This window comes from Nyctibius grandis, chromosome Z, assembly GCF_013368605.1.
Source record: "Nyctibius grandis isolate bNycGra1 chromosome Z, bNycGra1.pri, whole genome shotgun sequence".
NCBI lineage: Eukaryota > Metazoa > Chordata > Aves > Nyctibiiformes > Nyctibiidae > Nyctibius > Nyctibius grandis.
Window position 1 is genome coordinate 18,085,803 of NC_090695.1, and position 27,994 is coordinate 18,113,796.

At 39.9% G+C, this 27,994-nt stretch overlaps 2 protein-coding genes across 5 annotated transcripts in view; one reads left to right on the forward strand and one right to left on the reverse strand.

The window, feature by feature from the left end:
• The window catches only part of IL31RA (interleukin 31 receptor A), a 37,993-nt gene extending 28,524 nt beyond the window's left edge, over positions 1-9,469 (forward strand). Inside the window, exons 12-17 of the mRNA XM_068424086.1 lie at positions 331-432; positions 1,859-2,005; positions 4,582-4,722; positions 6,057-6,150; positions 7,738-7,816; positions 8,644-9,469. Coding sequence (XP_068280187.1) covers positions 331-432; positions 1,859-2,005; positions 4,582-4,722; positions 6,057-6,150; positions 7,738-7,816; positions 8,644-9,243 — 1,163 coding nt within the window. The 3' untranslated portion in view covers positions 9,244-9,469. The remainder of the gene's footprint in view (positions 1-330; positions 433-1,858; positions 2,006-4,581; positions 4,723-6,056; positions 6,151-7,737; positions 7,817-8,643) is intronic.
• IL6ST (interleukin 6 cytokine family signal transducer) overlaps positions 1-27,994 on the reverse strand; it is a 64,027-nt gene that overhangs the window by 4,380 nt on the left and 31,653 nt on the right. The window contains exon 16 of one of the 4 annotated variants that reach the window (XM_068424082.1): positions 21,991-22,687. The exons of 2 other annotated variants lie outside the window; for them this stretch is intronic. In XM_068424082.1, coding sequence (XP_068280183.1) covers positions 22,541-22,687 — 147 coding nt within the window. In that variant the 3' untranslated portion in view covers positions 21,991-22,540. Of the gene's footprint in view, positions 1-21,990; positions 27,982-27,994 lie in introns of those variants that run through there. One more of the 4 variants, XM_068424081.1, reaches the window with a different exon arrangement.

Consider the following 27,994-nt stretch of genomic DNA (forward strand, 5'->3'; position numbering starts at 1 on the left):
TATTTTCAAAACCTTAAACTGTTACAAGACGAGTAAGAGGCTTCGTGTAGACAAGCTGTATAAGGCTGAAATATAATTACCCGTTCAAAGTATTTCTAGTGGAAAATGAGTCAGAAACCGAGTGCTCTAATGCATACTACTAAATACAATTCATTGTGTTAGGGACTAATGAGCATTCGAGGCAATAAATATATATTGTGCTTGCTAAAAAGTTGAAGAAAGTAGAGGTCTGTAGTAGTATATTTAGAACTGCACTGTGATTTATTCTACTTTCATTGTATTAATCCCACATAGAGAATTGTATGTAAATATTCCTTTTTTCCTTTACAGAAAACTTTAAACTATTTATATGCTATAACATCTCGGTGTATCCTCTCTATGGAAATAAAGTAGCAGCTCCATATTCCACACAAACTTATATTCAAGAAAAGAGTACGTATTTTAAACTAATGATGTTGTGAAAGGTGTGTTGTAATCTGTCTCTCAGGGTGCATGTATTATCTTTGAGCAATTTGGTACTGGCATTACTGAAGGAGAGAAGTAGATGCTGAAAAAAAACCAGGATTCAGGCTTCCTGATTTCTGTTCATAGATCTGCTACTGAATTGTTCAGTGAAGAAAATTTGTATCTTGTGATACAGGTACACTGCTGCTTGAGTCCACTCATTCGTTGTAATGTTTACATACTGTATAGAATCATATAATCATAGAATCATTTTGGCACTTGGAAAGAGTATAGCTACAAATGTGAAACAGTTTTAAAACTGTCTCTCTCTTAAATGTTACAGCTCATTTAGATATATAATTAGACTTGACTTTAATGCTTGACTGCATTTATCAGTCCTAATATATGCAGAAATTCTGCTCACAGAATAAAATGGATGGTTTGAAAAGCTTGCTTTTTGTTAAATTTTATAATGTAACAAAATGTTTGCAGTCCTGCACAGCAAAAAATGGTAAGAAGCCAGGACATTTGCGATTGAATAGAAACTGGATGAAATAGTGGTTTTGTGGGGGGAGGGGAGGAAGGTTTCTTTATTTGGAGAAGTTTAATATGAATTCAGTGATTTATACAGCCAGCTGTAAGAATGTAGTTTACTGTTAATTTTAAAATTTCAGGTGAAAATGTCAATTTGTGTGTGTGCATATATAAGTCTATGTAAGTGTGCACGCACACATAGTACAATGCACTAATAAACAGCAATTCCTAGGAGGAGGTAATGGTGTATTGCATGTTTGAGTAATACTTACTAGCACAATTAGAACTTTGTTTTGAGCGCTTTCCTCTTTATAGGGAGCTGTGATAGTACTAAAGGTTGTCAGAGAATGGGAAGGAAGATATTTGTTTTAAAACCGAAGCACAGAGAACTCTCGCTTCAAAGTTACAAGCCATGCACGTGAGGTTGTATTGTATAAGTAGAAAGACTTTGTCTAATGTAATGGGCAAAGGCTGGGGGTGCTGGAGACCCCAGCTGAATCTCAGCTCAGCCAGAGATGTCCTGCAGACACAGTGACCTTGCACCTGAGTTCCCCCATGAGTGCATAAGGATGTTTTACCTCTTGATCTCTCTGTGATGTTGTAAGGATAGAGTCTTTTGATGATCTTGAGGTATTCGAGTGTAGTAACACTGAGAATGATGCAAACAGCAGAACAGATGAGGGGAAGTATTATCAGAAGAAATCACACGTTAAAGAGGGTAAGAAAAATTAAGGGCTATATCAGAGCACTAAGATGACATATTTACGTGTACATTTGTTGCCCCTAATATTACTAGTGTGTGTGAAGTAACACAGATGGATAACATTGCAGTACTCAGACTATTTTACTACTTTTTCTAATTTATAATGCTTCTGTGTAGAGCCATCAGAAGGACCTGTGGCTGACACAGGCATTCCGGGGAAAAATGAAGTTACAATAAAATGGAAGGAGATTTCAAAGGATAAAAGAAATGGATTTATCAGTAACTATACAATATTTTATAAACCTGAAGATGGAAAAGAATTGAGTAAGTATACATTAAACATCAACGCTTTCCACAGGGTTATGACAATCTGCTATCTGAAGATAGTTATTTTCATAGTTATTAGCACACTTTGTTATTGTATGTTATAAATAATGTCTGAAAATGCTGGTACTAAAATGTGGCATACATAAAGATTCAAAAAATTTTTAGGTTTCATTGAAATGATGGGGTATTCTAGTGAATAGTCCCTGCTGTAATACTACACGTGTATTTTTGCTTAGTTTCTTTGTTCCAAACTTATTTTGTATAGAACTGCTTGCTCTCAAGTAATCTTTTTTACTATTAGTGTAAAGCCAGCCCAGCTTTAAACCGTGACACCATGGTAGTACAGCTATGACTGTTGACAACATCATCCTTTCTGCTTCTCAGATGTGAATCTGATGGATCTCCAGGCGATAAATTTAGTCAGGGTATGGCAGCACTGTCATTCCTCTTCCCTTTCCAGACCAGGATGGAAACTCATATATGAGAGGCTTTTTGCAGATTGTTCTCTGTTAACAGTAAAAAAGTCAACTTTGCAGGATTATGCCGAATTAGAGAGTATTATTTGTCAGATAGTTGCTGTTTTCTCCTTTTACATATGTACTAGTCTCCCTCCATCTTCAAATCTATCTTCCATCGTGACACAATTCTGAAGCCAATGGAAAAAGTCGTGGCAGAAGTAGAGGAGCTAAAGTGAAGCTAAAATATATTGAAGGGTCATAGATCCTGTGCAAATCAATGAATTTAAACCTCGTGAGGGTTCAATGAATTTATAAATTCCATGCATGTCCTTGGAAGGATGCCTTTCCCAAGCCCTCAGCTTCTGGAACAGTATAGTGGAAATTTTCTGGTAAAAGTATTTTTACAGTCAGTTTTATAATAAAAGCAAAATAGCAAATGATAGCCAAGAAGATAAAATAAGCTGCCAACAAGTAGTTTCTTTGCACATAGTTTTTAGATTAATTTCTTCAAATGTGCTTGATTTTCTGTGCTTGGTGTTGCTTTTCTGCTCTGGAGGCTGGTAGTATAACTTTTTGAGTGTATTCATCTCCTGCCTCAGGAGTAGTATCCATACAAGGTGTCAGCATAATCCTATCTATTCAGAACTTCTCTAGCCTAAATCTCAGCAGAATCTTTTATGAGAAGTGTTTTGGTGACCTAAATTTGTTCTTCCCGTATAATTTATGAAGAATGCTGTTGGATCATTCAATGCTTCAGAAATGGTACTTTTTCCTCCTTTGTTTTAGACATCACTGTTTCCAGGCACCTAACATAATATTTTTTTAAAAAGATCTCAAACTTACAAATCTTGTGATGTCTTCAGTTGCTTCTGGATATCCTGTTCGGAGCCAGGGCAAGAGTATTCTTAATAATTTTTAAGTTAGAAAGAAGCAGCTGAATATTTCTGTCAGATTCAGTCCTCTACATGTAATTTTTCCTGCCATGTTGGTTTCTGAGTAGTTTTATGCTGACTGCTTTGTGTGAGGTCATCCTCAAGACATGCAGCCTCATGTTATGGAGCCATAGGTCTCCATATTACTTCTAACATAAAGCAGACTGTGCCCATTTTAGGGGTTCAGATTAGTTTATTTAGGAAATCAGTTTTAAATAGCGACTCAAGGTAGTTAAATTTAAATGGCAAAACTCTACCGTACTGATGTTTTTTGAGGCTTCTCTGATATCACATCTTTTTGATAAGAGTAGGACATGGAGTTTGTGACAAAGTGACTTCACTGATGGCCTTTTAACTCTAGAACTTCACTTTCCCCTTCTTGATTTAAGAGAAACTCAGATTGTTTAATCTCAGGGCATATTACAGCATATCTATTTCCTGAGTGTTTCTTGACTGAACTGAATGATGCCATGAGTTGGCTTTGACTTTATGCACCAGAAGATGTTTTAGTGAGTTTAATTTCATAATATGAACATGCTTTTAATACTGTTTGTGGACACAGAATGTTATGATATATGCCCTGCTTAAAAAAAAGGTAAAAGTGAAGCACATCATACTAATTCCAGTCATGGAGAAGGTATTAGAAACGTTGAGTTATATTCAGAAAAGCATTTTGAAAATTCCTGTTGATTTTGGCTTTCCTCTGACTTTATTGGGTGATATCCCAGTGCTGATAGATTGCATCCTTTTGGATGATCAGTGTCTAGCTGCATGTACTAGAAATATAGTTAAATTTCATGAGCTGCAGAAACTATTTTAAATTCTTAATTTCTGAGCCTAGGTTCCAGGAAATAAAGTTCTCGAAGCACTGTTTTCAATGATAAAATAAACTATAGGAGATCATAATTTTCCTGTCTTTAATATTAGCAAAAAAAGCTGTATTTATTTTTAAAAGTAAATGCATAATGGCTTATTTTTTTTCCCTAAACTTTTAAGTAGCATTTATAAACATTGTTTGGTAATTTAAGTTTTCTCTGTCAAAGGACTGACAAAGTCGCTTTGTATTTCAAGTTGTCTTTAAAATACTTTGTGATCTGTCATTGTAAAAGATGCTAAATAAGTGTACAGTTCCCTGATATAACACTATTTTGTGTGTTTTTGACGTAAATCTTCTCCTAAAAAGATGAAACAGTGAACTCTGATGTTCTGCAATACAGACTGAAGTCCTTACAGGCTAATACACAATATACTGTCTATATAATGGCAAGCAATGAAGCTGGTGGAACCAGTGGAGAGCCAAAAACCTTCAAGACTTTGAAATTCAGTAAGTAATATTCCAGGTTAGTTATTACTATTTTAAAAACAGGTTTGTCTTTTGTTTAGGCATTTGTTATTTTTTTTTTTAATTAGTGTTAAACAAAACAAGGAAGACTTACCAACACTAGCTGAGTTTAACTCAATTTTACTGATCATCTCACAGACTAAAACCTCAAGATTAGAAGTCAAAACCCAAAATCTTTGTTTTGCTGTCGATAAAGCTGTGGAATACTATGGATGTTTGTGGGAACAACAGTCTGTATGCTGTTAATTATGGGATGGGGTGCCTAACAGTTTATTAAAAAGCAGACATTTCCATCTGAGATACTAGATTTAGAATAGTGGTGCCTTGCATTGCATCTCTTCTGCTATATAGGCTTAACTAATAAATGAGTGCACAGGTTGTGGCCAGTGTGTGTGACCTGTTTCCTGTTTCTTACTATTTGTTTTAGCCAGATTTTACCAAAGAGGTTTGTATGATGGCTGCAGGTTGGAAGTTCAGACATTTCCTCATTTCTACTTCTGGAAGAATGTTTTCAATACATACATAAATTGTCATAGTAGTGGATAAACTGGAATATAAAAAAAGTGCATGAGCTATCCTTAAACTTGTCATGGGACTTGAAGCTAATTTATTTTTTGACTGTAAACGAATCTGCTAGTTTGCTACTCAAATGCAAAGGTTAGACTATGCTGAGGTCTGGTCTCTATTGCTGTCAGTACCTACCTGTGGTAGGTACTTGGAAGCTAGCTCAGAAATCTGTGCACTGTTTCAGTCAGAGTAACTGTGGGTTTTGTGTATTTAAAACCTATAATCTCCTGCATTGAATTTACTATTTATTTTGTAGTAACAGGTAGAAGTGGCACTATGTGGGAGTTTTAGGTGACTCTAAAACAACAGGTGCCCAGAGAGGTGATAGATTCTTCATCCTAGGTGACTTTCAAAGGTTGGCTTGGTATGACCCTAAGCAACCTGATTCTAATTTCAAAGTTGGACGAGGTGACCTACAGATGTCCACTCCAGTCTGGATTGTTGTGTGATTCTATTAAATAAAGGAAATTTTAAAAAGCAATACGTCTGTTCCTGAGAAGTCTCATCATGAGCTGCTTTTCTGGCTCAGTAACTGTGACTTGTTGGATTAAAAATACTCATCTTTTGACATGTTGTACAATGAGTACCATACAGTATTCTGAGTAATTTTGGCTAGTTTTGACAGAGCTCTTTGGAATTGTGCTAATTAGGTGACCTGGATGTTGAAAATTTTTATTTCTTCATGTATTCCCTTAAGACAGCTAAACATCTGTGGTTTGGTGTTTTTTTTTTTCCCCCCCCTTCTAAAGATAAAGAAGATATTGTTTTCATTGCTCTGCCCGTTGGATTAAGCATGTTGTTTCTGTTAGGCCTTTGGATAACGTGCATTTTGAAAAAAAACATGTGAGTACATTTTCTACCTTCTAAAACTGAAAGCAATCAGTTAATTTTAACTTGTAAAAGGGAAATATTTATATATCTTATAAATGCTTTTGTTGCGTTCCAAACCAATGTCAAATTAAGAAAATAAGCAATTGGAGTAACAAATAACTAAGCATACAGATTATCTTATAACTGCAGTTAATGTGCTGTAGTCCAAAAATAAATATTAATTTTAAAAAGTACAGTAAATCAGAACAAAAGACATAGGAAAAACAGATTTACATGTCACCTATATCAGCTTGTGGAAAACGCTACATGCCATTTGCAGTTCCATGGTCAATCAAGTGAGGGGACCATACTTTAAGTCAGTTACTGAAAAGTTAACAACGCCAAAAATAAAGTTTCCCTGGCATTCTTAATATATCTGCTAGTACACCTCTGGAACACGTTTCACATAACTCCCGTTGCTTATCTTAAGCTACATTAATATTTCTTTTCTTAGTTTGTGACACTTCTCTTGAGCTGTAAAGAAGTCATGAAGAAACTAAAAATTACATCATGTGAAAGCATTTGGATGCTTGATCCATGAGTATGGATCTGTATCTATAGACGATTCATAATCCTTTTATCTGCCATCACAGATGTCCTCTGCCAGATTTTAAATTGCTTCCTCAGAGCATGGGGATGCTATAACATCCTAAAGATGACTGTGAGGATTTTTTAAGGTTACAAAATGTGCTTTTTTTTTTTTAGCATGAAAAGTGACTGGGTTGTTTGGCTGAAGCTTAGTAAGAAAGTTAAAAATCTTAACTATTTTGAGGTTTTCCAAGCTATTAGAACCAAGATTGTTGTCATGCGAAGCATCAGGTAACAAGTAGAGCTGAAGTAGTAAATATAATTTCCAATTCTTTTACTTCATCTGTGTTGTGTATTCTAAATCTTTACAACAGTAAGAAACTATGTTTTGATTCTGAAGAATACTTTGGGATGTAGTTGAGTGTTTATATTCTTGCATAGATCAAATTGCAATGTGAAAAATCAAGCTGTGGCATGGTTTTCTTTCACTTACGTATATACCCAGTATCAATGAGTGAATGATTTTGTTCATGTTTACTACTACATTGGACAGTTGTAAGCTAGCGTCAGTTAGCACCATTTATCTGCTGTTAACGTAAGAACTCAGCGCAGCTCTAGTGTGGTGTAGTGCTAGGGACATTTTCCTTGCGCAAAGTTTACCTGAGGTGGCTTTTCACTGAAGAACCACCATGAAATATGATTGCAATGGGTTTTGTATGCAGCCTTACTTTGGCATGCTATTATTTGATCTAGTATATATATATATATATTTAAAAAAAAGACTTTTATGTATTAGTAATTTTTGTGCAATGTCTCTGTAACCCAAGATTTTTATTCGTTGAGATCTTTAGTAATGAAAATTAATGTGAGGGAAAACAATTCTAATGAAAAAGATTGCACTAATACAGGAAAGACTTCCTTTGTGAAAGTTTGATATTTTAGCAGTATTTGGACTTTCTGGAGATGTGTTCATTTTATTTTTAATAATCAATTTCTTTCATCATTTGACTAAAATTCCTTTCTCAATGATAGGTTTAAAAAGGTTTGCTGGCCTGATATACCGAGTCCTGCGGAGAGCATTGCAGTGGAATGGCCTCTTGATGCATCTATGGTAATAATTGCAATTTTATGTATTAAAGAAGGGATCAAATGGACAGAAGTCAAGTCCTTCTCTGACAGTCATTTTATGACTAAATCAAAAAACCTGAGTGTCATTCTTCTGTTTAAGTGCTATAAAATGCTCTTCATTGTGTTTCAAACTAATAAAAAGATGCATCTTTGTATTAATTTAATTCTTATATGATAACAAGACATAATGTTTTGAAGTTATAAAGTGATTAGTCGACATGGTTTCTTAAATAAAGTCAATTAAATTTGCTCAGGTTATTGGGTCTACTGAGTGAGATTCCCACATCTGGGTATCTCCTCCCTTCTCCATAAAAAAATGTAGTGCAACATATAATAATATCTGGTATATTACTGTACTAACATTTCAGTCTTTTTTATTGATGGATATTTATTCCTTATTAAAGTTTTAGTGTTTATTTGAATGAAGTGGAGTTGATAAGGTTTACATAGAAAGAGTAGTCTGTGGAGAATGGGATTTAAACCTTTGTCTGAAAAATGTCTGATTAGAGTGGAAAAGGTGGAAACAGTCTGAGCCTGATTCCAGGCCTTCATTGAAACTCCTTATTTTACTAAGCACAGAAAAACTGATATGAAAGTGTTTAACTAATGGACAGAATAACATTGTCATTTTTAGTACTCATTCACATATAACGGCATCCCAGCTTAAATGCACATGAACTCTTTATTAATGTACTTTTTAAAATTAAGAGTCAAACAGAGCTCACATGGCAATATTTTATATATTAAAAAATAAACTAATACATTACCTATCCCTATATAACTTTCCAATTTATCTCTATGTACTGACAGAATGATTCATTTTTGAAGGGAGTGACATCTGAGGCTAAAACCATAGACTTTGAAGATGTATGTGTTTTGGAACATTGTTTTCCTGAAGAAAGTAAAGAAGGATCACTACTAATGAACTGTGAAAACCATGTTTCTGAATGTACTGATATTAATACAAAAGGGATGATTAATGAAGATAAAAAGATATTGTGTAAGGAAGGAAATGAAGTTGCTAAATGTTTTTCACCATCCATGCCTTATGTAATTACTGATCAAGATATCAGAAGTCAAATGCATTCAGCTTTGATACCAGCAAAAGAAATCCAACCCATAGAAATGCTGGAAGATGATTTATGTGAATCCCAACAGACTTCAATTAAAAATGAAGAAAATTATAATGAAGAAGTTTTAAAGCTGGAAGATTTTAGTGAAAAAGCACTGTTCAATCCATACCTTAAAAATTCTGTTAAAACAAGGGAATTTCTTATTTCTGAGAACTTGCCAGGACACAGTAAGAAAGAACCCAAAAGCCAGTCAACTGTCTTACGTCCTTTTCAACAAAATGTCGCAGGACAATCCTACGTAACACTGGACATGTTTGGGCTGGCCACAGCTCATTAGCATGAGAAAACTTTCCTTTGTAAAGTCCCCTTCTGAGATATATCTTGGCATTGCTGCTGATATGTATTCCTGTGTTCTAACCTGGCTGATTGCAGTTAATTTGGATGAAAACACCTCCTTCCTTTGAACAGCTGTGAAATAATTTTTTTGCACTGTGTTTATATGCATCAGGATTCACTTTCAGGGTGGGGTGGGGGGTTTTTTTTGTTCGTTTTTGGTTTTTCACCAGACAGATGTGCCAGTAGTGAGGCAAAGGAAGTAGCTTTTCGTAGTTCTCCCATACCAGTCTGCTAAAACAAACTGATCTTTACTGCCGGAGCATCCAGCAGTGCGAACAGCTCACCTGTTTCCCCCGGGCAACCAGTTCCCATGGCTGAGCTCTGCTGGGGAGATATGGACTGACCTGAACAGAGCCAGGATCTGCCAAACCCTTCCTTAAGTTACATGGAGTAGAACTACTTTCCTGTTCTTATTTCCCTCGATTGTTTTATATCTGGTTTTATGTATAGTGTCCCTCCTGTTTCGCAAATACTTGGTAGATTTCAGTAATTGTCTTTTTGCGTCCTGACTCTTGAATCAGTGGTTTGGCCCACAGTTTCTCTGTCTTTAATGAGAGCATATTTGTTATGTACATGCTATTGACTTACCTGTATTTTGGAAAAGGTAGAGTTATGCTGGCTTTCTTGCTTCCTTCCCTTTCTCTTGTGTTTTTAATCATCTTCTGCATTTTTTGCTGCTTTTGTCTCCTGTTTGTTTGCTGCTTTCTAAAACTTTGTTTACTGCAGGTATCTTCTTATCTTCTAGTTCCTTTGCCTCTTAATTTCTCCCAGTTTAAAACTATGTTTCCCAATTGAAGTTTTGATATTTTGAACTGAAAAAAAATTCAACTAAATACAGCATCTTGTGTTGGAATAAGCGCTGAGTTTATATTTAGGAAATTATTTTTCTGGGAGGTATTGAAAAAACACTAAGTCTACAAAATATCCCCAGATATCATCTGGTAACTGATTTAGGATTAGAGATTTCTACATGAAGGCTATAACATTTGTCATTTATGATTTTGATAAGTCATAAAACTACTTGCAGTTTCCATTTTATACAGCATCAATTAAGCAGGAAACTCTCCATCACACTAATTTTTTTTCAGCAGGAAAGAGGCTATTACTGTAAAATTCTTAACTGAAATACTTACTCTGTTAAATGACAGGTTAAAAAAAAGAGATGGAGAGTCAACTCTAAGTAAAATGTGTTAAAAGGGCATGTTCCGTATGACATGTGCGTCATATAGTAATTTTAAGACTTTAAACTATTTTCACAGTATTTAAAGGCTTGATGTCATCAGTCTTGTTTGCACATAACTACAGACTTCTTTAGGGGTGAAAAAGATACAGGAGTCATGGGGATAGAAAAAGGAGAGGCAAATGTGAATAGGAATAGAAAGCCTCTCCTTTCTGCGCAGGAAGAGGAGTGGGAGAATGGAAAATATGTTGTCCAGCATGAATGAGGAGGCTGAGCCTTAGCCTGGATGTATGGGCTATTACTTGCATTGTGTTGGGGAAGACAGGGTTAAGTTTGCATTTAGGCTTTTCATCTATATTTTGTAAGCTGCTTTTACTTATAGCAAAGTTTGTTTATTTTCCAAGAAAGGATGAGAAAACAATTTCTGTATGTGTTACTTGTACAGCAGCACTGATTTCCAACACCGCCCCCCCCCCTCCCAAGTTTGTTGGATCACTTTCCCAACCACAGTACTATAAGCCAAAATGTATGTATGTTTGTTCTTTAAAGCCCTTGCTTACTTAGATAAGTCATGCTCTGAAATAAGCATGGGACACAGCTTTGGTTGGGTCAATGCTCCTGCTGCTTCACTCGCTTCCGGACTTCTCCCTCACAGCTACATTGCCCTTCCCTAGGGTTCAGAAGTCACTGACTCGGTCACAGCAGTTTTTTTCCCCTTCTCAGTATTTGTTTTAATATCACAACACTTAAAAATAAACAGATACAGAGATATTTTGGGGCCTGTGTAGGAATTGTTTATCAGACATATGAAAGCTGCATGCTTTGAGTTGCATGATTGAGTCAGGTAAAAAATAAAAATAATGCAACCGTTAAGGGATCATTAGAAAGGGGAGGTTCTTACTGGGTGGTTTGGGTGGGTTCTCCCTGTAACATCTCTTAGCTTCTGGAGGGTAAGTAATAACCTGCTTTTCCATCCCATTTTATTTCCTTCTCTATTGCTATTCTGCTTTTCTCTCCTTACTTCAGATTTCCTTGCCCATTATTTTCTTTGAAAAAGAGTAATGCTATAAGTGGGCTCAGTACATCTCAGAAATGAGGGCTGCCTTTTGCCCGTGCTTTGGAATGCCAGCTTCTTGGGACTTGGTTTGGTTTGCATTCAGACTTGTACTCTTCCTGACCTTTTACAGTTTGTCTTTCAAACTAGTGCTGTGAACCATGAATAAAATAAAACTGAGAGCTAACGGAAAAGTTTGTATCAATTTACACTAAATACACCATTTAGACATTTTAGATTTCCATATTCATTTAGAAATGTGATCCTATTTTGAGAGGGATCCAGAAATAGACTGGGTATTTGGGCAGTTATTCCACTTTTATAACGTCAAGTGGCAATGGCAGGTTGAACATTACAATAGTTTAATTTAATTTTTGCTACTTTTTTTTTATAGAACACCTGATGTCATTATTCCTGGAGAGCAGTTTTCCTAGATTTCATTTGATTTCACCATCAGTGATGTGAAAAATACCCATTTCTGCCCCTCCTTAAATGCAGAAAATTAATCTCTCAGGTGTGTGGATCTTTGCAAGGTTAATAGAGATCAGCTTGTGACATAATTTCAAGAAGATATTGATGCACAGTTATCATTCTTTATTGGATGTGGGGTGAAACATAGTGACAAAGGCTGAAGAAAAGGCTGAGATGCTTAATGCCTTCTTTTCCTCAGTCTTTAGCAGTAAGAGCAGTTGTTTTTCGGGTACCCAGCCCCCTGAGCTGGAAGACAGGGATGGGGAGCAGAATGAAGTCCCCATAATCCAAGGGGAAATGGTTAGCGACCTGCTACACCACTTAGACACACACAAGTCTATGGGGCCGGATTGGATCCACCCAAGAGTACTGAGGGAGCTGGCAGAAGTGCTCACCAAGCCACTTTCCATCACTTACCAGCAGCTCTGGCTAACTGGGGAGGTCCCAGTTGACTGGAGGTTAGCAAATGTGACTCCCATTTACAAGAAGGGCTGGAAGGACAATCCAGGGAACTACAGGCCTGTCAGTCTGACCTCGGTGCTGGGGAAGTTTGTGGAGCAGATCATCTTGAGTGCCATCATGCAGCACGTACAGGACAACCAGGTGATCAGGCCCAGTCAGCATGGGTTTATGAAAGACACGTCCAGTTGTCTAATGTGACCTTCTTCTATGACAATGTGACCTGCTTACTGAATGAGGGAAAGGCTGTGGATGTTGTCTACCTAAACTTGAGTAAAGCCTTTGACACTGTCTCCCACAGCATTCTCCTGGAGAAACTGGCTGCTCATGGCTTGGATGGGCGTACGCTTCACTGGGTAAAAAACTGGCTGGATGGCCAGGCCCAAAGAGTTGTGGTGAATGGAGTTAAATCCAGTTGGTGACCAGTCACAAGTGGTGTTCCCCAGGGCTCAGTATTGGGGCCAGTTCTCTTTAATGTCTTTATCAACAAATGCACCCTCATTAACTTCACAGACGACACCAAGTTGGGTGGTAGTGTTGATGTGCTTGAGGGTAGGAAGGCTCTGCAAAGATATCTGGACAGGCTGGATCAATAGGCTGAGCCCAATTGCGTGAGGTTAAACAAGGCCAAGTGTCGAGTCCTGCACTTGGATCACAACAACCCCATGCAATGCTACAGGCTTGGGGAAGAGTGGCTGGAAAGCTGCCTGGTGGAAAAGGACCTGGGGGTGTTGATCAACAGCCGGCTGAATACGAGCCAGCAGTGTGTCCAGGTGGCCAAGAAGGCCAACAGCATCCTGGCTTGTATCAGAAATAGTGTGGCCAGCAGGACAAGGGAAGTGATTGTCCCCCTGTACTTGGCACTGGTGAGGCTGCATCTTGAATCTTATGTTCAGTTTTGGGCCCCTCGCTACAAGAAGGACATTGAGGTGCTGGAGTGAGTCCAGAGAAGGGCAACAAAGCTGGTGAAGGGTCTGGAGCACAAGTCTGATGAGGAGTGGCTGAGAGAACTGGGGTTGTTTAGTCTGGAGAACAGGAGGCTGAGGGGAGACCTTATCGCTCTCTACTACTACCTGAAAGGAGGTTGTAGCGAGGTGGGTGTTAGTCTCTTTTCCCAAGTAACAAGTGATAGGATGAGAGGGAATGGCCTCAAGTTGCACCAGGGGAGGCTTAGATTGGGTATCAGGAAAAGTTTCTTCACTGAAAAGGTTGTCAAGCATTGGAACAGGCTGCCCAGGGAAGTGGTGGAGTCACCATCCCTGGAGGTATTTAAAAGTCATGTAGATGTGCTTAGGGACATGGTTTAGTGGTGGACTTGGCAGTGCTAGGTTAACGGTTGGACTTGATGGTCTTAAGGGTCCTTCCCAACCTAAACGATTCTATGATTCTATAGGGTGCATTCTAGATATAATTCACTGTGTTGATGTTAATTACTTCCCAGGGCAGACAGGAGCTGAGAACTTAATGAGATTTGAAATTTGATCCTGTTACAGACTTTTTGTCGGTACCCCCATGCATACCACTCCTAAACAGAAAAATGACTTTAGAATTATCTTAATGCTTTTAAACCTACTTGACACACTCATGTCTTGTTCTGAGCTTCTTGCCAGCTAGTCTTAAATTACTTGTACGGGCAATTTGATTTCCCCCCGACGCCTTTGTTGTCTCCTAATGGTTGTTAGAATTTACAAGAAGGTGTGTTCAGAGTTACCACACATTATGCATGTATGCCTGTCTTCACCGAATTGGCCTGTAGGAGAAAACTTAAGCATCCTTGTTGTGAGAACAACAAAATTACACATGGAATGGAAAGCATATTGCGCTGTTTCTGTGCACAGTACGATTTTTCCAGTATGTTGGACATTCACAGGTAAGGAAAGTTCAAATGTTATGTTCACTATTCGCTTCCTTTACAGTTTGTGCAAGCAGAATATCTTCGGATGTAGATTTCCAAGAAGAGAGGAGGAGGTGGCCCTGACACTGCTGCAAGTTTGTGTAGCTTCAGAAGTGATGCACTTATGCAGATATAATCTTATCTGAGAAGGAATCTCTGAGTTGCAGTTGAAAGGTATCAAATCCTTTGGCTTTACGTTGTCAGAGATTAGAAATATTACAAGAAAAGATAATGAATCGACTCTGAAGCTCTATTTCAAAGAAATCTCAGATTTTAATTTTGAAATCTCCCTTGATGAATTTGAGTAAGAGGGCTTTGTTATGACAGGGGTTTCAGGTATTAGGTTGTAACAACATTTTAACTTTGCTAACCTAAACGTCAAAATATAATATATTGACGTTTCAACAGCACAACGTTTGGGAAGGTGTTTATGTAACAAGCAATGCAATTCTAAATCTCAGTCGTCACACAAAATGGTGTTTTTAATAACAAATGTCACGCTCCTTAGGATTATAAGAGGTGATTTGTGAATATTTATTTGATAGCTTTATGTTTTACTAGCAGCTATTCTGAAATATTCAGGTAAGATACTCTGCCAAAGGTTACCTGGAAATAACACGTAGAGATTATATACCATAAATGGTTTGAGACTACTTAAAACTTGCTTGTAAACAGCCAAAATGTGTTTTAATTTGAGCTAGTGTTCCGGGTTGCTTTGCCCTGGTTTCAAATCTACTGCAAAGATAGGGCAAGACTTGTTTTGCTGATCTGTGTTAATGTTTGCCACATTGATAGCAGGAAGCAGGGCGCATCCTTGGTGTAGGTAAGTCTTGAACCCATAAGTATATGGATTTATTGCAAGTTCAGGTCGTTGTTAATAGCAATCTTTTCTGCCTCCTGGCAAGACAGAAGTAAAATATATAGTGGTCTTACGGTGTGTTTGTAGTAGGGCTGTTTATCAGAAAATGTGCTACCCTTGGCTCAAAAATAGAGCATACCTAAAGCAATTGTTTTGTCCTGTATACAAAGGATGATATTTGTAAATTGAGCTGACAGAAAAACATTAAGCGTTCTTTTTGTAATATGAACTGTTCTTAGTCATAATGTTTATTAGGCGTATTTATCACAAAATACTAACTGTACCCTTTTTGTGTACAACTTGTATTTCCCAGTCTGATAACTTAGGAGGGAGGCTCTAAGCAAAATGCTGTCTTTTTAATCCTTTATGTCTTTCAGTTTTCTAGACAGTTTTCCTACGTAGCAGAAATTCTTTTTTTCACTATTTGACAAAAATGTAATCATTGTAGTGAACTTGGATTAATTTGCCTGCTCTTTTTCTGGGCTTTCCTATGATTATTTTATTTGCCCTTTTTTTCCAAGAGTGAATAATCATTTCACTGCCACCTCACTATTTAATTCAAACTATTGTTTTATCTAGGTCTTTTGAACTCAGAACATGAACAACAGTGACAATCCAAAAGTTGGAACATGTTTGACTAGCGTATTCTTCCATGAAATTAGATTTTTTTTTTTAAATACAATATCAAAACATGAACAGAAAGAGATGTGTATATGTATGGTGTAGATCTGTTCTCCTGACTCTGTTTAAAACAGGATACTTGAAAAGTAAAAATGTCCTGCCCATTCCTATGCTCTACTTTCTTCAGCTCTTAAAAGACAATGCATATGAGAGGCTGGGGAGCAGCCCTGCGGAAAAGGATCTGGGTCTTCTGGTCGATGGCAAGTTGAACATGAGCCAACAGTGTGCCCTGGCATCCAAGAGGGACAACCGTGCCCTGGGGTGCATCAAGCAATAGTATTGCTACCCGACCGAGGGAGGTGATTGTCCTGCTCTACTCTGCACTGGTGCGGCCTCACCTGGAGTACTGTGTGCAGTTTTGGGTGCCACAGTATAAAAAGAGTATGAAGATACTGGAGAGCGTCCAGAAGAGAGCCGCAAAGATGATGAAGGGTTTAGAGGGGAAGCTGTACAAGGAGCGGCTGAAGTCACTAGGTTTGTTCAGCTTGCAGAAGAGAAGACTGAGGGGAGACCTCATTGTGGTCTACAACTTCCTCACAAGGGGAAGTGGAGGAGTAGGCATTGACCTCTTCACCCTGGCAACCAGTGACAGAACTTGAGGGAATGGCAGGAAGATATGCCAGGGAAGGTTTAGGCTGGATATTAGGAAAAGCTTCTTCACCCAGAGGGTGGTGGAGCACTGGAACAGGCTCCCCAGGGAAGCAGTCATGGCACCAAACCTGACAGCATTCAAGAAGCATTTGGACAATGCCCTCAGACATACGGTGTGAATTCTGGGGCTGTCCTATGCTTGGACAGGAGTTAGACTCGATGATCCTTGTGGGTCCCTTCCAACTCAGGATATTCTATGATTCTATGAAAATGCTGTCCCCAGACAGAAAGGAGAATAGTTTCAAACCAGACATGTATCTAAGTTTGTCTGAGATTAGTACTTCAGGGCACAGGCTGCCCTGAACTGCCCCAGCTGTAGCTTAATAAAGTCAGTTCCCAGGGTCCTGAGTTATTTGGGTTATTCAGGTGAGCTTTGGGAGCGTGTGGGGGTGTGGAGGGTTACCCCGCTGCTCATTTGCTGTGGGATGAGGATGCTGGGAGAGTTGCTGCAGCCCAGCAGGTGGTCAGTAACAGAATAGTCCATCTCGGGCTTCTGTTTCCCAACTCAAGCAGTAAAAGAAACTATGCTATAATATGATGGTGTATATTTCAAAAGTACTCTTTTAACATTGACTAGTCCCCTTGAGTAATGAGGTCAACACTGTCAAGTTTGAATGCCTGCCACTGGCATTTTTCTCAACCTCTCAGGTTGTCTTGATTTTCAGGCATTGCTCAGCCCCACACTGATGAGCTACAAGTGCTTTATCATTGCTGAAAGCCTGCTGAGCCAACTTCTATGTTATCTAGATTTCAGTGTCTGACTCGATAGCACTGTAATTTTGAAGTGAGTACTTATTTCTCAGAAAAGCAGCCTCATTTAAGTTTCCTGGGTCTGTCATTGCTACCCTCAAGAGTGCAGTGCTGACCTAGCCAAGGGTAGCTTCTGCAGAATTTTCACCATTACATGAGCAACTGTATGACTAATGGAGTTTGATGAAGAAGCAACATTTCATAATCATGGAAAGATTATGCAATAGTATTCAGGGATATCAGAAATCATGAGCATAAGATTATAATCAGGATAAATGCTCTGGGATGCCCACTTAGAACATCACTGAACTAAAACCAACACTTTATTCTGAAAAAAAAAAAAGACCTTGAGAGGCTTTCTAAAATGATACTATGGCAAATTATGTCCTAATGTAAGAGAATGCAAGAAATTTCTTCTTATCCTTAATATTACCAAATGAGCACAGCACGCTTCTGAAATGAATCGTCTCATAGTCAGTGTCTGGTAAGTCAGGGCATGGCCTCTAGGTTGTATTTGTGTCAGTGTCTTTAACTCAAGCAGTTAGGTGTGTGTGTGGGGTGTTTGAGCTGGGAGGGGTTTTAGTTTTTGTTTCCTTTTGCTGTTTGTTTTTTTTTCCCTTTTAGAGTAGGAATTTATGCTAGTGTCAATAGTTTATGAGCAGACATAAACAGACGTTTTTATTTACAAAATGTGTTTAAAAATCCTCTGAACACAGGGAGAATTAAACAGCAGGGGACAGTGTCTTTGCTTTTAATGTAAAACTTTTTCATAACTAGCATACTGCCCAGAAATGCTTTTATATCCAGCTGCCTTCATGGCTTGCTGCCTGCTGCTCTCTCCCATGAGCTTACAGCTCCTTCAAACATGCTCTCTGCATTTGCTTACATCTCCAGTTATTTTTTTTTTTTTTTTTTTTCAGTTTCACAGCTTGGGTCACAAATAGGCCCTGAGATTTCTTGCCTTTAGGGACTGCATCTCTCTTCTGCTTTTGCTTTTATTTTCAGAAAAGCTTAATTGCTTTTACACTTCTGATGAAGGGTAGCTGCAGTTTACAAGCCTAACAAGGTTTCACGCCATCTGAGCTGTGAGCAGGGGAGTGTTGAACACTTTTGGGTGAAAACGGACACATGGGAGTTTAGATTTTGCTAATTTTCACCTTTCTTCCAGCACACAAGGCTGGTTCGCTGTCTGTAAGTACTGTCTTTATAAAGTAAAGGATGATCCTGGATATAAGCTGTGCAGTACATCTCCTGATGTACTGGTGTGCGAGGGAGAGGAGGTGCTTGATCTTGAATAGAGGTGACCCAATCCTTTCCCCCCCCATCCTTCTTCACCCCCTCCCTGTGCACATTCCCACTTTCCCAGCCCCATGTCCCTAGGGACATATAATTTCCTTATGCCATCCAGTTTCTGTGACAGTCTCAGTGCAAAACTACCGTACATGTTGCTGCAAAGTTACCTAAGCTTTGGATTTACTAGTAGGTCTGCTGGTCTGTAGACGTGGCCCAGGTTTCTGATCTAAGTTTAAGGTAGGAGTGAGGTAGCTCACGTCTCAGTGAAAGTGAGCTGGCAATGCTGCGTCTAATATGGGATAGGAGGGGAGGTGTGCAGGGAACCTCCCTCATGTGCCCCTGCTTGATTTCTGGTGGTGTTTTTTTGTTGCCATGTCCTCAAGATAAACGCTTGGATGCGTTGTCTCCAGCTTGTGCTTGTTCTGCTCATGCCACTGAGGTTTACTCTTGTAAGGACTGATTTTTTCTGTAATGACAGGGCCGGCTAACTTGAGTTTCTCTCTGGACACAAGCACATGTTGCGTGAGGTTTATTATTTACTCCAGCTTTTGTGGATGAGTCTCAGTTTCACTGCCTTTAAAGGAGTTTGTGCTCTGGCAGTGTTTGTTTATTTTTAGACTTTCTGTGTTGACATTTTTTATTCCACATGTTGCACTCTGAGTCTGACCTTTTTCCTGCATTGCATTCAGGCTAATTTTAAAGGCTGATACAAGTTCCTTTATTTTTCATACTTAGGTAATGATTCAGTTTGCTTTCATTTACAGATATGTATCTATGCTTTATCTATATAAATGGCATTAATTTGTATTAATAAGTAAAATGAAAAGGCTCTCTGACACAGACAGGAGTGTTACTAGTTTCACTTAAAGAAGATACTCAGCAAAGAGGTGAGTAAAAACGCGTGCAGCAAATGAGGCATCATAGGAACCTGCTGAAAGAGCCATGTCCTGAGCTGTCTCTGGAGGCATCTGCTTGTGTCCTGGGGCTGGAGCAGCCAGCCTGTGCGGCTGCCAAAGGCGACGCGCTGCTGCCATCTCCTGGCTTGGCCCCGGTGGGCTCAGCAGTCCCTGGGCTGCCCGGGACCTTCCAGACATGCACCTGGAAGGCCAGGAGCGGGGCCGTGCTGTGCTGCTGAGGGCAGCACACCTGCAGCGCTCTGGGACCCCAGATGCCACCCAGGCCCCAGCACCAGGCACTCTCTCACTGGTCCCAGTTAGCGTTGCAGGCACGTGTCTGCTGCTCGGCTGTGCTGCTCGGCTGCATGCTGGAGGTAATGAGTGCCCTAGGCACTCCCAGCCCTGAAGGGTGTTTCCTGAGCCGCTTTATTTGGGATTTTTGGTGCCCAGAACCTGCACCACAACACTGTGCACTCAGGATCACGGGCTGTGCCAGCAGTTGCAGAGGATCGGCTGAGCGCTGATGGACACGGGTGGATGGCTCCTGCAGCTGGCCCCTGACCCAGCTCAGTGCCCAAGCCCACAGCATGACTTACATGTTACCATGAAAGGAAAGCCAGTGCGATGCCTAGCACACTAGCACACAGCATGTTTCTGTTTTGCAGGCAAGCCTGGAGTCAAGATTACTTGCTCTGACTTTTGTCCTGTACCTCCGGGTTGGATCATTCGTGCTCAGAGCCTCCCTGGCTAAGCCAGGAATTTCCTAGCTATTTTTAGGGGGGGCGAGGAGGGATACTTTGGCTCTGCTAGTTATTTCATGGCAGTTGGAGACTGCTGGGAAGACAGGAAGGCACTGGATCACTCTACCATGAAGAACACACATGTCTGGAAAATACTCACAAGATGCTTTTGCGGAGAGGTTCAATGTTACTGTGGTTATCAGCGGTCAAAACACAGCCGTAATCCCCCAGCAGCGCTCCAAACACATCACTGAAGTGCGAAGGGTTGGGAGGGCCCCTGTGTATCTCTCTGTTGCTCTGAGCCTGTGTTGCTGCGCGGTGCCTGTCCTGGCTGGACAAACACAGACTGTCCCAGGGCTAGCACGTGGTTAGGCACATCCTGGCTGCTCTGGAGGCTCTGCTGGCCCACAGCCATCGGGTTGGAGAGCTGTTCCCAGGAACCTGGTGGCTTCTGGCAATCAGATGTATACACTGCACAAGTATGTGTTTCCTGTGGAAAGCAGGGCGTTCCCATCATTCACTGTCCAGCCTTACTTCCTTCGTCTATTTTAAGTTACAGGAAGCAATCTTGCTCTGCCAGCAGTGAGGCAGCCTATAAAGATGCAGCTGCTGTCTCTTCTGCACACACTTCGCCTTGCAGCTGCAAAGCACAACTGCACTGATGCTCAGCAGCTACGAGTTCAGGTGAGGAGGGCAGGCAAAAAAGCCACGCTCCTGTAGAAACTTCAGGGGCCTTAAGCAAAACAGTGATAAATGAACTACTGTGCAGTGAACTAACACCCCTAGACTCCTTTCCCAAAATGTATTTGCACCTAGTTTAACACCAAAGTGTTAACTGGCATGACAGGTTTGGGATGGCTCTTCTGTGGCAGTGACAGATAACGTAACACCCCCCTCAGTTTTACATGGGTCTGTCTGCCTACACAGCCCCGAGCTTTAGCCACAAAGCAGAACCTGTCTCTCCCCCGGTGTCACCCTTGAAGTCTTTTGCGGATATAACCATCCTTTGAAGATTCAACTGTCCTTTTGCGGTACTGAGATGTAAGTTCGCTAAAGGCCCGTGAGGGTCCTCCACCCATTAGAAATGGAAGAACCAAGCCCAGATAAGACTGAGGGCAACATCAGACAGAGACAGGTCTGTGACTCCTTTGTTGGAAATGAGCCTGTGTGAGCAGCCAGTGTTATACCATGCTCCTCACTCCCGCAGCATTCCTTAGAACAGGATTTTGGTCACTCTTCCTATTTTCAACAGACCTAAGCAAGCCTGCCTAAAGCACCAGTCCTACAGAGCCGCAGGCAGACACAACCACCCCTTCCCTGGTGAGACCCAGGAACACAGACACCCACTGCCAGCAGCAGGAACAGAGCCAGGTCCCTGGGACATGACCTGTCTCACCACCTCCGTCAGGCAGTCACAGCTGACACCTATTTACAGGAGCAATTACAAAGGGAGGGCTAAAGAGCATTCACCTGCTGCTGGACTTGCCCAGTACACCCAACAGGGCAGCCTTTTGTCCTGGTATACCATGGACACGTCTCTCTCTGGGAACATCTCTCCATTTCTTGCCTATTCTGTACTGCCCAGACTCATCTCCTTCCATGGCTACTGCTTAAGTCAGCCTCACAAAACACTGACTCTAGCACACAAGGTAAGTATGGAATTTTGTTTTGTTTTCTTTTTGTATATGATGTACTAGACAAATGCAACATTCAGGCTCAGTGGGGTAACAAAGAGGAAGACATTCAAAACTGACCATAAGTAAATTGTAGAAAGCAGAGTTTATATGACAATAAACATGCAGCTTGCAAAATAATGCACATAGTGTACTGGTATTAAAACACACTTCCATACAGAGACAGCTTATGCAGCAGTTTACAAGTTTAACCTCTGGCTGGACTACACATGCCCTTTAAAGCTGGCATTCAAATTACCACTAGCTTAATCAGCCATACCTACTTTTAAGTACATAGTAAAATTTGACTTAACATTTACATTCCAGCATCAAGGCACTTTCCTTGTTAGCATGTCTGTCCCCATGTCGCATGCTCCCGCTTACCTAGATGCATGTATCAGCACAGCAACATTTGGTAACCAGTAACCTTGACAGCAGAATCCTTATCCCCAAATAAAAACACTTGGTTACTAGACAATCCATTGCTGTATCAAAGTGTCAGGCTATATGTGACACTGTAAACAAGACTGGTGTGTTAAAAAAACATGGCAAGTTGACTGGATCCATTAATGAATGTGCTTTGACAGGAAGAAAAGCCATAGGCATTACCAGTTTCAACACTGCAGAGAATGCTCATCTACCACGCCTGCCATCGCCGGAGAAGAACAACTGGAGCAGGCTGCAGAAGATGCCTCAGTCTGAGCAGGAGGACATGGAGCTTTCCAGCCGTCTGTCGACAGTTGTGCCATACACATTCTTCATCTATGGTTATGGAAGTGTGCTTCTGCAGAGTACCAATGACTTTATTGCGTATATCCCCTTCAAAGTTGTCTTTGCAAATAGACACAAGTACTGGCAAGGCTGCATTCTGGGAGGTACTTACTGCCCACCCTCTCTCTGCACTAAAGTTAAGAGGGGGGAGGAAGTGGACAATTGCTGAGATCTAGCCCTTAGTCATTAATTTTAAATTTGTTTGTATCAAATCTTGTGGCCTTAAAAATGCATCCTTGTGCATTAAGTCAGCAGTGCTTTCATTTTTAGGAATGGCTCAGATTGCACAAGTACAAAGGAAACAGTGAAAGCAAACACACATGCGCTTTAGCTTTTTTTTTTCAACTGATCTTTTCACTTCTAAGGAAGAAAAATAGGAATTTGAGTCCAATGCAATATACTTAATTTTACCGTTCTCCAGACTTCTGCACTTAATACCTCCACTTTACTGCAGTTTTCTGGATCAAGAGCTAAGCTGAAGACTGTGGGGTTGGCTGTAATTCCCAAATGGCTGTTTTGTGACAACAGGCAACATTTTTGTTGTAAACTGCTTCCAAATAACATTAAAAGCAACTCTTGGAATTTAAAATGGCTATATGTATCCATCCTAGCAAACAGACAAGAGGTTACAGGGGATTAATGAGTTTTACAATCCATCAGGCAGGAAAACTATTTAACATAGTTAAATGAATGTATCCAAGTAACACATTAATCTCAATTACAACAACTGTCTCAGGGAAAATAAACTAGTATATTTAGTCCTATTTAATGCATAAATTACAATTTAAAACATATATGCCCTGGAGCAGGGCTGACTATTAACAATTTGATAGTCTTTGGAGTTTCAGATCCCACTGTGAAGTCAGTATCATCGCAGCACATATTGATGTGGACCTTGAATATTCAAGACCTGGTACTAACTAAACAAGTTCAGTTACTGAAGTTAAATCAGCATGGTGATTCCCACATACTGGGCACAAAAATGTAAGTTTTAACCACCTGGCAGTGCTCATGATTTACAGTCAAAACAGAAGGTGGAAACCCCACCCCAGGCCAGGGGGCTTCTCCAGTGCCCAAGAACAGGACTCGGCCCTCACACACCAACTCCCTCCTCCTCCCAGGGCTGAAGGTTTTTCCAGTCCTGATAGCTAGCATTTTGCTAGGCTGCTGTAGCACAGATAGGCACACTCCAGAACAAAGTTTAGAAACATTTCTGCTCTGCAGTGCTTTGTGCTGCCAGGTTAAGGCTTAACAAGCAGTTTAGTTTATCACAGTAGGTCATATGAAACATAATCCCAAGACTTTCACTACAGTGGGAGAGGATATTCACAGACTAACTGCCCTGAAAGCAAGGCAACACACCCCAGGAACAACCCCAACAACCTTCTGTTCTAACAGAACCACCACAACTACAGAGAACTACAGAGATGACTATATTCACTTCTCTTCTGAACAGAGGAGCAGTTAGCCAGCCTGCACTTACGAGATGTTTCAAACATGCTAATACAGGAAAAATACTTTATTATTTCCACTAGCCTCCCTTCTCTGTCATCAAAATAACAAGGTCTTTACAACTATTCTCCCATCCCTACCTGAAAAATTCCAGTCCAGGAAATCAAGATGGACATGAAAGTGTCAATACTGAAGTCTCATTTTATTTTAATAATGCCTACATTTTATAAAGTGCACTGTAGTTATTGTGGGGGAAGCTTTTTCTTTACTTACTATGTGAGGGCCAAGTTCAGAGAATTTCAGTGGATTGCTATAATTACATTACAGACTTTAAAAACCTGTATGCAACTGTTTGATACAATTAGATTGTTATGATCCAAAGTACAAAATCAAGTTAAACCCTGAACACTGCATGATATCATATTTGGCACATAGGTTTATGAACAAGCTGTAAACCTGTTATTTATATGTACTGTGGCTTCAACAAGCTGTTCACCCACCAGTACCTCCTGCTTAGTCTTTAGTATTTTAGCCCTAGACTAATTCGCAAGCCTGAATGATAGAATATAACTCTGCCAGACAGAATTCTCTCTACGATATGCTCCTGTACATTCCTGTCAGTTTATTACCACTGGCCTATAAACAACAAAGAAAGATGCCATAAGTGACAGGCCAGAACTCTTGTTAGCACAGACGTTTAAAAAACAGTATCTCTTTATGCTGTTTAACATTGGAAACGGTCCATGATTAACAGCAACTGAGAACAAAACGTCTTCCCTTTACACAACAGAAAGGCAAAGAGCAACTTCAGGAATAACTGAAATTGTCCCTCGGAGATGACGTGTTATCAAAAGTTAGTATCACTGGATCACAAAAAACAATTTAAAAAAACCAAACAAACAAGAAAGAAATCATCAGCATGTTTTTGAAAACATCGAAGCCTTTGAAGCAACGTTCAGACCAAGTAGCCAGGTTGTGGCCCTCAGTATTTCAGAGATGAGCAGGAGGTGGATTAGATTGCACATGGCTGCAGGCAGTTCTAATAATCACGCACACTGCTCAACAGAGACTCTCCCTTTTACTTGTGGTTTCTACAGTCACTATGAATTTTGCATAGAGAAGACAAACTATCCCCAATAAAGTAACCGCTATTATCTTCCAGGAGGAATGTGTTCTGACAAAGGAATGCTCCCTCACCCTCTGAAAAAAACAAGACAGTCTCTGCTGTCTTGTGACAGCAAAGCTTTCATCATGCCCATGCCCTCTGGGAGGGAGTTGGAAGATGCTGAGGTGGAGTGGGGAGAAAAGGAAGGGGCCTCGTTTGAAGAAAGGTATAGTTATAGTAAGCTGCAACATAGCCTTTTAGTTTTAAAAGTGCCCAGATACAAAAAACACTGTTATGAGAAAGGAACTGTGGAATACTGAAATGTTATTAAAGTTCTGCATTCTTTATCTGTTTCATATAGCCTAGACTTCAAGAGATAATCTTAAGAATTTACTCTAGCATTGAGTTTCTTTGTAACAGAAGCAGAAGACACATATGAGCATTTGTAGGTATACTTGTCCTTCCATGCAAGCTGGCAGACAAGGCCAGGGGAAGTTGAAATGATATTGACACCTGGCTTTCCAGGGCCTTTAGCAAGTGCTTTGGAGAACAGCAGCATCAGAAGTCACAGCACAAAAGGTTTCAGGTGGTCTTAAATATATAGTCCTTTTGCTGAAGGAGAAATAAAACCTTTGTTTTATTCTCACAAAGCATTTAGTGTTTTGAATTAAGATTTTATTAGTGTCAGATTATAAAGCTGACTAGACTAAGCTAAGGTTAAAAAAAATCTGCAAGAGTAGAAAATTTCTAGTTATCACTGGAGAATGGGTTTATTTTAATACAATTTCACTTTTCTTTAAACCCTGGTATAGACAGTCTCCAAGAAATGTATCTTCTTTGATAAAATGCAAACTGTATGAACAGGGGAAAAGTAAGATATAAGAAAAAAGTAAGGAGTTTTAACAACCACGTAAATGTTATCTGTGGCTCATGACTGCTAATAGATACATACTACCACTAACATTCAAATTCAGGGTATAGGTTTTGCTTTTTCTTCTGACAGCTTCAGTGACTTCAATGCTTTGTTTTTTTGTTGCTTTCAGTTTCAAGGAGGTCCTGCAGCATTAGCAGTGAGGTTCCAGCACACTAATCGTCGTAGTCAATCAGGAATAAGGTCATATTATCTTTCTCCTGAGCAGCTGGAAAAATGGTAAAAACTTACAGCTCATTACTTGCCTCAAGCTGTATACAGCAAAGGTGAGCTTATTAAGCAAAGGCAATTTATATGACCGGAGAGGTATGGTACAACCAGACAGTGATTTGGGTACAAAACCTTTAAATAACTGTTAATCTGTGTTTTCATCTGGATTTTTAAACTTTTGAACATGAGACTGAATTGCTGTGTGTCAAGTTGCAAGGCACATTTTTAGGCCAAATTATTATATAGTTCACGTGCACGCATATCTAAATGTAGGCAGAATATCAATTACTCTAGTAGCATTCAGAGTCAAGCAATCATGGTGTTTTCTTATTTGCCCAGCACAGCAAATCCTACTTAATTTTTATAATTTTTAAATGGGGATGAACATGATTAGCATGTGGGCCAAGTCAAAATTCAGAAAGTCCATCAAGCTACATGACACAAGTATTCTTCCACGTTAGAATACTAAGCTTCAGTCTTACTTTTGCACAAAGATGCTCCAAGCAACTAAAGCTGGCTTTTTAGGCTTGTACACCGTTGCAAATCGAAGTATTTCTTCTAGGAGGTCTATTGGCTGATGTGATTAATTGAAACTGGCAATTTTCAATCGTGTTCATCTGATATGACACGACACAAAAAACCAAGGTGTTCAGCTATCCAGACATTGGACTTTATGTAGTGCATAAAACTAAGTCTCCAGTAGGTCTGGGCCACAAATTTTCCACAAAAACACAGTCCTCATTGTAATTTGTCAAATTACTCTTCGCTTAATTTCAATATTTCTATCTTCATTCAGATAAAAATACCTAGCTTAATTTATCAGAAACACAGGAGAAAGTGTCAACAGGCACTAATAAGGCCTAAACAGAGCCAGTCTCTTCTCTCACTGAGGCATATAGCCCCCTTGTCTCACAGTCTGAGGGAGGTAACTTTTTGGCATTTCATCAACTGACAGTGGACTTCCTTCCACTGTTTCAGGTCTCACAGTTTGTTCTTCAGTATTGGCCTGCAAAATATCTGATAGAGCAGCCTCCTGGGTATTTTTTTCCAGCCCAAGGCCCAACAGCTGTGAACTCTGATCAGAGATCTGCAGTTGTGCAAATCCAACAAGATCCCCCTCATTAGCAGGAATAATTTGCTTTGCTCTTTCAAAGCACGGCCTGTCTGCATTGGTTTCATCCTGATCACCACTTTGTTTGAAATACTGCTGCCTCTGTGTTGCACTGTCACCTCCTCCAGCACGATCCTCTGATCTCTCTTCTGAATCTAGCAGTGGCTGAGTTGACTCAGACCTTGAAAAGACTTGTACAGGTGTTTGGTCTCTGTAGCCATTAAGTACTACAGTTGAATACTGTACAGTGCTTGAAGTGTTTTGTGTAGTTTCACCTTCATCACTGTCAGAGACGCTTTGCCTAGGAGAAGACATGCACGAGGATCCTCCAATACCACTGCTGTGCCCTTCTGAAGTACTTTTTTCCTTTTTAAGCAAGTCAAAGGGTTTTAGATCTTGTTCTGAAAAAGACTTCTTGTCATCAGCTTCTATTTCTACGACACTTACATCTGTAAAGCTGCCTTCTGGGTACATCTGTTCTTTGGAACTAAAGTTATGCTGAAAGAAAGAG